The 9978-nt window shown below is 43.2% G+C and overlaps 1 protein-coding gene across 1 annotated transcript in view; it reads right to left on the reverse strand.

Moving 5' to 3' along the window:
* Window positions 1-8244, reverse strand: part of LOC310862523 (NADH dehydrogenase [ubiquinone] 1 alpha subcomplex subunit 4-like 2) — a 90150-nt gene extending 81906 nt beyond the window's left edge. Inside the window, exons 1-2 of the mRNA XM_083770460.1 lie at window positions 8165-8244; window positions 7507-7578 (exon numbers count right to left, since the gene is read on the reverse strand). Of these exons, the coding sequence (XP_083626586.1) occupies window positions 7507-7560 (54 nt within the window). The 5' untranslated portion in view covers window positions 7561-7578; window positions 8165-8244. The remainder of the gene's footprint in view (window positions 1-7506; window positions 7579-8164) is intronic.
* Between the last annotated feature and the right edge of the window lie 1734 nt (window positions 8245-9978).

Raw genomic sequence — 9978 nt, forward strand, 5'->3', positions numbered from 1 at the left:
TACTCAGTAAAAATAAAATAGCAAATTGTGCCTGATCTGCTGGGACCAGAGTACGTGGTCTGTATATGTATGACTAGCTCTTAATGATGACGTAAGAAATATGGTCATTTGTGGTCATTTGGTCCCAGCAAACCAGGCACAGATTTGCTGTTTTCTTGCATAAACATCAAATGGCGGGACAGCTGTCACGGTTTTTGGCGCAAAGTAACCACAGTATACCGCTAATCAACTTACAACTACACACTCTATATAGTATATATGTATACGTATATAGTATATGCCTATATACTATACTATATATAGTATATGCCTACAGTATATAGTATATGCCTGCTTTGCTGGGACCAAACGACCACAAATGACCATATCTCTTACGTCATCATTTAGAGCTAGTCATACGTATACTATATACATAATCAGTAAAAATAAAATAGCAAGTTGTGCCTGATCTGCTGGGACCAGAGTACGTGGTGTGTATATGTATGACTAGCTCTTCACCCAAACTTATATAGATAGAAACTTGAATCATACTTAATAATACTAGGTGTTTATATGCATAAAGTAGGTAGGTAGCAAATAGTTACATCTAAAAATTATACATTTCAAACGTTCCTTCACAGAGATACTGAGATTTGACAGTTTACAGCGGTCGAAAGGACTTGCGCGCTCTGCTTGCGCACTAGTTGGCCATTTATGGCCTACTAGTGTGCAACAAGCAAGTATGCACTCGACAGAGTGCAGTTCTAGTTTATTCTGCATTGGAGCCACAGACCTCCATTTGATGACATTTAGCCTCTCAGATCCAAGACAATATTTTGTTGTCGATAAGATGTCCACAATTCCACGCTGTAATGATGTTGGTACCATCAGGAGAGATAACAGGCAAACGTTGATCAACATCATTATTTTACATTTCTAATTCTGTAGACTTCTTGTAAATTAAGTAATGCCGGTGTTTAACACATATGTAACTCCTGAGAGCATAAAAAGGTCCATTTGGTTTCATTTTACGCTCTCACAAGAGTTAAAGATCTATAAGGGTTTTTACCAACTCTACCTCATTTAGCTGACCCTCAAGGACCACAGGTGGTCCCCGGACCACTGGTTGAAAACCACTGTGCTTTATTCCTCGTATAGTGCTATTACATAAACAACAGTCAACCTTCCGCCTTCGAGGAGGAGGGTGTGGGGTGCGTGTTACCCATATAGACGTTAAGTTTAATGAGCGGCGCACAGGCAAATCGCAGTGGTTAGGGCCATCCATAATTCTCTTTGATTGAGTTCTATATTGCTAAATCAATGTGCTTTGGCTCCCCACTCACTTGTAGTTAATATATATCTAGTGCATGACAAAGGCACTGTGTTTCTTCCCTCATCAACTACCAGCAGCCCCAGGGTGTTTCACACGTCCGAGTGACTCAAAGATTCTTTGAATTATTCATCTGTATTATTATTGCCATTGGCACTGGTGTTTATGTCCGATTTTGGGAGACAGAGACCGGGGGCTAATTGCATATTTTGCTCTTTCTAACAGAAGACTATAGTTTATTTAAATCTGAAAGTGTAAGATTTTTTACATTTTGTATAGGCTACACTCTCCAAATATTACTTTACAACCCTGGGGCAGAATGAAATGACGAAATATTTAACTACCCATTAATGCCTTGTTGAAATATTCCAGACAGGTTTTATTCTTCATATCGTCAGTAGCATGATCCAACACTGTGCACATCTTATTATATATATAAATGATATTGTATGCGTGTATCTGTATAGCGTCGCTGTCGGGCGAAAACCTCAAAACTGTTGCTTCTCAGAAAATGGAACGAGATTTTTCGGAAATTGTGAAAATAGTAGATCTTCAAGCTTGTCAGGATGCATTGTTAGTTATGGGTAACATCGGAAGTTTTGCATCGTGATCTTAAAGATCGGCTGTTTTCGCGACTTTTGGCTGACACTCTTGTATGATGAAGGTCGTCATTAAATGACAGAAAAACATTAAAAAGTTAAAATTTGGAGAGACAAGGTTTCTGCCTGACATAGTCATGGGCATAGTGGCCTGTGGTCGGATCTGTGGCTCTCTGTATCATTGTCCCTTTCATGCCCATATGGAGATCGTTGATGTCATCAGTTATGTTATATCAGCAGTATATGTTCATTTCCATATATGGGCATGAGCCCTTTTGTGCCCAAACAAATCAGTCTTGTCATCCATATTTGGGCGTCGCCTCATTGGGAACTCCTTATATGGTTATGGTTGCGTCCTCCCGCCCGCTGGCCGACCCTCCTTTAACCCAATTTTAATATCGGATATACAGTGTGTACACTGGCAGAATCTGTGTAGTCGCGCGCGCGCGTGTGTGTGTGTCTGAGTGTGTGTGTGTGTGTCTGAGTGTGTGTGTGTGTGTGTGTGTGTGTGTGTGTGTGTGTGTGTGTGTGTGTGTTTGTGTGTGCGCGCGAGAGAAAGAGTGCGTGTGACTCTCATTCAATAGACCGTCTCTAGAGCTGTCGCTGAGCTTGAACGATGCGTACGTTACTGGCTGTCGTCGCGCGGTGATGAATAGCCCCACGTAACGACACAGGAATAATGCTTAAAAACAGAAAATTAATCTAACTCGTGAATAAATGTATTAAACATTTGTTTTGTGCAACGCTCAGCAACCGTCTGCACTTAGCTAAAGGAAGGAGGGGAAGGATAGAAACAGAAAGGGTGTGTGTGCATGGGTGGTGCTGTTGGCTCTGGGCAGGGTGGAGGGGGTGTGTGAGGGGGTGTCAGCTGTGGGCAGGCGGCAGTAAGCGTAGTGGTACAAAACCCAAGCACTCAGCAGCTCCAGCAGAGCTCCATTAGTCTTCATTTTCCACGGGACATGCAACAGGGCCCTCACGTCTTTAGGTACAAACTGAAATTTATTGGGCTGGCCCATTTGCGCTAATTGAAAGAAATTGTCTGTCTGTTTGGTTTCCAGTGAGCTTGCAGGGGAAGAAGAGTGGGGTGGGGTGTGTGGGTGGGTTGGGTGTGTGTGTGGGTGGGTTGGGTGGGGTGGGGTCACAGCTGATTATTTGAGGGCCCTGCAGGCTGGTAGCTAAGCCCTGAGCTAGCTAGCCCCTGCCCTGGTTTTCCTGTTAATGGTTTGATCCATGAGCGCCCTCCGCTGTGCAGACAAGTCAGCGCTATGGGAATCGTTCCAGGAAGAATCGTTTAAGAAGGGCTATGATTTAAGGAGGGGTGGGGGGTCATTTAAGGAGGATTTATTGGCTCTTTTCTAGATGAAGGGTACTAGTACACAGGCAAGCAGACTTCCTTCAGCGTCCAGTGACCCCGTAATGGTGTCGGCTGGTGTTTGTTTGCGTCTGTCATGAGTTGAGTCTAATCATGTCCTGGATAGGGTTGGGAACTTTTAGGATTTTAACGATTCCCTCTTAACGGTTTTCACAATTCCTATATTATAGGGGGTTCCATCCAAATGGACCCTTATAGGTCTCTAACTCAAGTCGGGGAGCGAGTGACGCGGGCGTTCTCGCTTGGATCAGCTACTCGTCTGCACATGAGGGGCGTGGGTCGTGTAGCGTTGAAAAAAAGCTGACCACAATCCAGCTGCAAGAAACGAGCATGTACGCTCATACTTTCACGGGACCTCGCCCACTTGCGTCAGCGCCCCTAAACATCTCTGCGCGTTCAAAACAATCCCCCACCTCTCATTGAGAATGAATTACCAAGGCGCGCCAGTCGCTTCCTGTCTGAAACGACCTTTAGAGTGTACAAATGTCCAATCTCAAGAGTTATGGTGGTCTTTGAAATTAAAAAAGTTTGTGAACCGCCTGTATTGTAATGGACGTGAAGTCCACACACCAGTTCTGACAGCGTGATAAAATGTGATGAAACCAATGGACTATTATGCATACACGCCATTTTGGAAAGAACTTGGGCCACTTCCCTACTTCCTTCATAGGTGTTGAATGTAATGAAGTCTGTTTCATTACGGGTGTGTAACACTGAGTGTACAAATGGAACCAAATCTCAGTCTCAGAGTTATTAGTGTGGTACGAGGCGTCAAAAAAACAGCTCCCGTAGGATTTTTGTGCTAAAATTGATTTTTTTTGCAGATCTTGGTTCTATAGGGTCCAAACTATGAGAAAATGATGGGGTTCAAATTTTCCCGACCCCCACCCCGTTTCTGGGGGGGTCATCTATTTGGGACCTCCCAGAACAGTATGCCAGCCAGTTAATGTCCGGTTTTCATAATATTAGAATTCTTCAGTATGTTTTAAAACATTCTGAGTTGATTTCTTAAACTTTTAAAGTGGTCAAAATAATCTTTTTTGACTTTTGGTAGGGGTGTTTCCTCACCTGGGACCTCCCGGACTGACCCCTGGGCCTATCCCAGTTCTCATTACATTCCTTGCTCTGCTCCTGCTCCAGAATATTGTCAAATTAGATCATAAATGAAGCATAAAAGTATTTGTAGCTGGGCTCTGATATAAAAAAATAGTAGTAGCCAATACCAGGGGTCTTCCACAGGGGGCCCATGACCCCTAGGGGGTCCTCAGAGTTACTATACAGTAACACCAAATCATTGTGGGATAGGAACTTTTTTCTTTTTTTACATTAAACCACTTGAACCATAGCATCCCTTTTCTAAGGAGAACTTTAGCCAACAATAGCTGATCTACAAGGTTGTAGTTTGAGCTTGTAGATCAGCTATTTTCAAAGTAAGGTGCCTCAGACCCAAGTGTAGCAAATATTGCTGTTAAATAAAGATCAGCCAAGACCAGCCAGGCTGCTGCTGTCTTTCTCTTTTCTCTTTGTCTTTCTGTTGTCGCCGTCGGTCAGGTGACTGGGAGGGCTACTTGTCATCCTTAGAGGAACTCATCAAGTATTTCTTTGCTCGTGATCTCCTTAAATATGCTCGACTGATCTCTTGCCCAAATGAACGCTCTTGAACAGAATGACCCAGAAACATGGAACGCACTGAAGTCAGGTGAATTTGTGGTGGCAAAGTCAGAGATACCGTTCACTCATCTCTTCACAGATCAAGCCCTTGAGCAGGAAATCAAGAAGCTAAAGGGACATGGTGGGATGGTTGGACTCAGTAGAGATGAAGCAGCTCTGGACCGACTAGTCACTACCACACCTCATCTTTCTGGTCTAGTGAATCAGTACCTCAACAGCTTCCCAAAAGCTTCCAGGTCTTCAAGGAAAGAACATTATCAGCTCTCAGGAGAGATTGCATTGAGGTCAAGAGAAAATGCTCTCAAGCAATGTAAATTGATTGAGTTGCACTGTGGAGGCAATCTGTTCAAAGAGAACACACCATTGAAGAGTCTGGTTTCATCAGCGCTTGTGTCAGATGGGGCAAAAAATGACATTCTTCCTGGGCCTACACAATTTTCCTGGGCCTACACAATTTATCTGGTGCTGACTGGGTAGGAAAATTAGTTGGAATCTCCAAGAAGACATGGGTCAATGCCTACTTGAGGCTTGATGATGATGATCCTGCCATTAACTGCTTCAAGGACCTTGGAATGGGTTCCATTCCTCCTGAGCTTGTTAACGGCAAGCTTTCCTCACCATTGGAGCATTTTGCATGCCGTGTTTACAGTCCAAAAGGTCCAACAACCTTGCCATTATTAGATGGGAACTATTTCGGTCAAAGAACTTGGAGGGTGAGATGCTACCTCCCACTCGTGCTGCACTGCTACCACATATCCTCTGTGCCAACTACGTCACAATGCGGGATAAGTCATTCATACCTGACAAATTGCCCTGAGCTTCCACCAATCGAACAAAATGGATGGAATTCAGATAGTGGAGGGTATGTTCCAGTCAGGTCTTGCCCTCCCTGCTCCAAAGGCAGTACTTGAGCTCATCACATGTGGTTGCAAAGCAGGTTGCAAGGGACGGTGCAGCTGCTCAAACAATAACCTGCCTTGCACTCCTCTCTGCAAATGCTATGGTGGAGATTGTGTCAACACTATGAGGGAGGACATTCAAGATGATGATGACGAAGATGAATAGATCCTGCAAATAATGTATTGTAGGCATAATTGACCATGGGCTCTTTAAGAGGATAGGTGTGTGTGTGTGTGTGTGTGTGTGTGTGTGTTGTGTTGTTAGTGTGAGTGCAGTGTGTGAAATAAATGGACACGTTCTGCATGCCCAAAGTGAGAAGTTGCAATACCTTTATTCCCTGCAGTAACATCTGTCAACAATAATGGTAGAATACTAATAAACTATCAAAGTACTTTCAAAGGTACATAAACGCAAGATATTCTAATAATATTCGAAATACTTGCAAATCACATATATGGGTGCAAGAATAGGGGCAAAACTAGTCCCGGCCCCCTGTGGAAGACCCCTGGTATTAACTACTACTCATTTTTGTAAACTTTTAATGCTTAAATTATTATCTAATTTGACATTGTTCTGGAACAGGAGCAGAGCGAGGAATGTAATGAGTACTGAGATGAGTCCGGGGGGCCCCGGGTGAAGAAAGACCCCAACCAAAAGTCAGAAAAGATTATTCTGGCTACTTTCAAAGTGTAAGAAATCAACTCAGAATATTAAAAAACCTATAAAACAACCCTAATATTATGAAAATCGGACATTAATTGTCTGGCGTACTATTATGGGGGGTCCCAAAATATATGACCCCCCAAATAAGGGGTGGTGGTCGGGAAAATTTGAACCCCATCATTTTCTGACAGTTTGGTCCCTATGAAAGCCAAAAAAGCAAAAAAATCACTTTTAGCAAAAAAATCCTACGGAAATACACCTCGTACCACACTATATGGGGGTCCTTGAAATGAAAAGGTTTGAGAACCACTGCACACTAAATGGATTGGAACAGAGCCTTAATTAGTATCATCGGTAACACCTGGCCCCCATAAAATCTGAATCCCCCCCACCTACCCACCCCTTTCCCCCCTCACTGTATATGTTTCTTTTCCCTTTTTAACTCCTTTATGATGAATTCCTGTTCTGTTCTTTGGCCATATAGGAGAGTCTATTTGTACATCTCTAAATGTTTTGATGAATTGAACAAGGTGGACCCTCTTGTAAACAAGTGTAATGCTTTATTGGGTCGTCCACTCACAGTTAACAGTCTTTGTATTGATTTGTGCTTGAAATGTACTGTAATTCTGCACACTGTTAATAAATATTTAAATCAATCAAACCTAGGGACGTTAGTAGGAGTTATTCTGTGTGTGTAGAGCCCATTCTGGTTGGTTCCTCAACGTTGGATCCCGTAACAGATCCCAACCCTATAGTCCTGGAGAGCAAGGCCAGTGCTAATTACCACTCATATTTTATATGCATTCTAACAGAACATCTGGATCTTCAAACACCTGGATAACGTGTGGGAAGTGCTCTCCAACGTCCAGAGTCAGTTGTAACTGCTCACCGGGGATATTATGTTGAATAATAATAAGACATATGGCTTATCATTACTATGCTCTAAAAAGATGTGGATAACTGCGTTGCAGTCAGAAAATCGCAGGTCATACCTTCACCAGGGGTGTCACAAATGGCTCAGCCTGCAAACTGAAACTTTGGTCCATCTGTCTGTGTGTCTCTCACTGGGAAGGGAAGGAAGGAAGAAAGAAAGAAAGAAAGAAAGAAAATAAATGAGGTGGTAATTTCTATGGATATCCAGTATCCATCTGGAGATCTTAGGTGAAAGTGATCATGGAAAAACTTGTATAATTTGTAATCTTTATAAATGTAGCAATCTATAATTAAATCCTACTATAAAATAGAGGAAAATGACAGTCTGTCTTCATTCATTTTTCTCATGTGTTGCCCAATCAATCTGACATCGCACTGATCGCACATGCACATTGAGTAATAGCATAGACAGGGACTTGCAAAGAGTATAGCAAAGATTATCTTTGCTGTACAGTAGACTATTTTCACAATTTTAAAATGTTTTGGACATACAGTAGAAGGGTTCCACTCGACAGCAACGATATCTCATTTATTTGTGTCAAATAAAAGGAAAGAAAAGGGGAGGTCTCTGTTCCATAACCATTGTAAAGTTATTCATACATTTAATGAAATGAAATTATTGCCCCCGGGTGATAATAGAATCGGAAGGGAATTACTTCCCACCATTCCCATTGTTAAATTTGAATGAATCTCTTAGTGTGGAAGAGTGTCACAAACCTTATGGCAGAATCTTGGAAAATGTATCCATCTATGGACATTCTTCCAGACATATAGCCTACTGTACTGTACTGGGGTTCTGTTCTGTTCAGAAAATAGCAGAACTGCTTCATTTACACCTGGTCGCGCAGCTGCTGCTAGAGCTACACCGGAAATATCTGATCTACAAGCTCACAGAGCTTTCAAATGCTTGAAATTACAACTGCAGTTGTTGACCGTTATTCAGTTCCGATCTGATGGATTGAAACAGTTTGTGCTGCTGCTTCAAGCTGGTCCAGCTTTGGAGCTGGTCTTAACCTTTTAGAACCAACACACCCCCAGCTTACGGGTCCATTTGGTACCATTTGTACACTCTCTATAGACTGAGGATTTTAAAGTGTATATTGGGGTCCCAGAGATAATACAAAAGGACATCAATTGAGGATCCATAGCTGAATGCATATCAAAATGGGGGTCTTGGCAATGAAAATGGAACCTGAATCTAAACTCCTCAGTGTTTATTAAACTTTCAAGTCTCAATGTTAGAGACACCTAAGGGTCCTTTTGAGAAAAGGTTCTATTAGGCTAGTCTTTCCCACAGCTGGCCTGGGTTCTACTCTGCCCCCTCACTCTCAAGTCTCTCCTGTCTCTTCTGTTGACTGTCTATCAGAAATGAGAAGCATAACAGGCCAAACATAAAATCTTTATTTTTTAAGTAGCCCATCGCGTGAACTCGAGGCGAACTGAATGACCCGGACTTGCTGTGTAGACGTGTGAAAGCCATTCCGCCACATTACAGTCACAGACACTTAAAAACATAATCCTCAACTGTCAAAAACAATTCGACAACTTATGCCTGCCGCCTTCCATCCCCTTCCCCTCGCTGTCGCCGGGTAGACAAACTCCCTGGCATCTCTCTCCCCATCTCTCCACCATCACCTCCCTCTCTCCGCCACAAATATAATTGCCCGTATTCAACACGTTGCCATCCAGAAGAACTGGGAGGGAGCGACAGGTAGGAGGATGAGGAGGCGTCGTGGTGTGAGTGGTAAAGTAAAAAAAAGAAAATTAAAAAATTAAATAAACGCTTTCTCTGTGGAAATTGACTGGCAGCCCTGTTTAAAATAATAAGATGCAGCTGTTGATAGTAGCGACTGTCGGCAGCGCTACTTCCCCGTGGCCCTGGTGGCAGCGAAGGAGCCATGATGAAGGCAGACAGCTGACAGGTGCTCCAGGATGATGCTGCCATCAGGTGCATCTGTTAAACTTAACTCAGAGATGGGGAGGGGGAGAGAGAGCTACAGGAAGAGAGTGACAGAGAGAGGAGAGAGAGAAGGTGAGAGATGGTGAGAGAATACACGAGCGAGGGAGAGTTAAGGTCCTTGCAGACTGCTGCATTCTTTTGGAAATATGGCAGTAAAAACGCCGGAAAATGTACAAAAAAACGCAGGAGTCTGCAAGGACCTTAAGAGTGAGAGGGTGTGAGCGAGAGAGAGAGAGAGAATAATGTGAGAGAAAGAGAGAGAGAGGCAAAAGATGGCAAGTTGAGAGAGCCTTGTCAGAGAGTGGTAGAGGATTAAGAATATAAGAGATGAGGAGAGAGAATGTGTGTGTGACGTGTGGCAAAAATATTGTGTGTGTGTGTGTGTGTGTGTGTGTGTGTGTGTGTGTGTGTGTGTGTGTGTGCGTGCGTGTGTCAAGGAAGCTTTGAGAAGGAAGAGAAGTGGTCACGTGACTGGGCTGCGCCATGACACTTTCATAGACACTTTCATGGGAGCCAAACTACCCGGAAGTTTGGCAGAATGCGCTGCAGTAAATGAGAGCTCAGTGACCAG

This window comes from Protomyctophum parallelum, assembly GCF_964188405.1.
Source record: "Protomyctophum parallelum genome assembly, chromosome: 8".
Taxonomy (NCBI): Eukaryota; Metazoa; Chordata; class Actinopteri; order Myctophiformes; family Myctophidae; genus Protomyctophum; species Protomyctophum parallelum.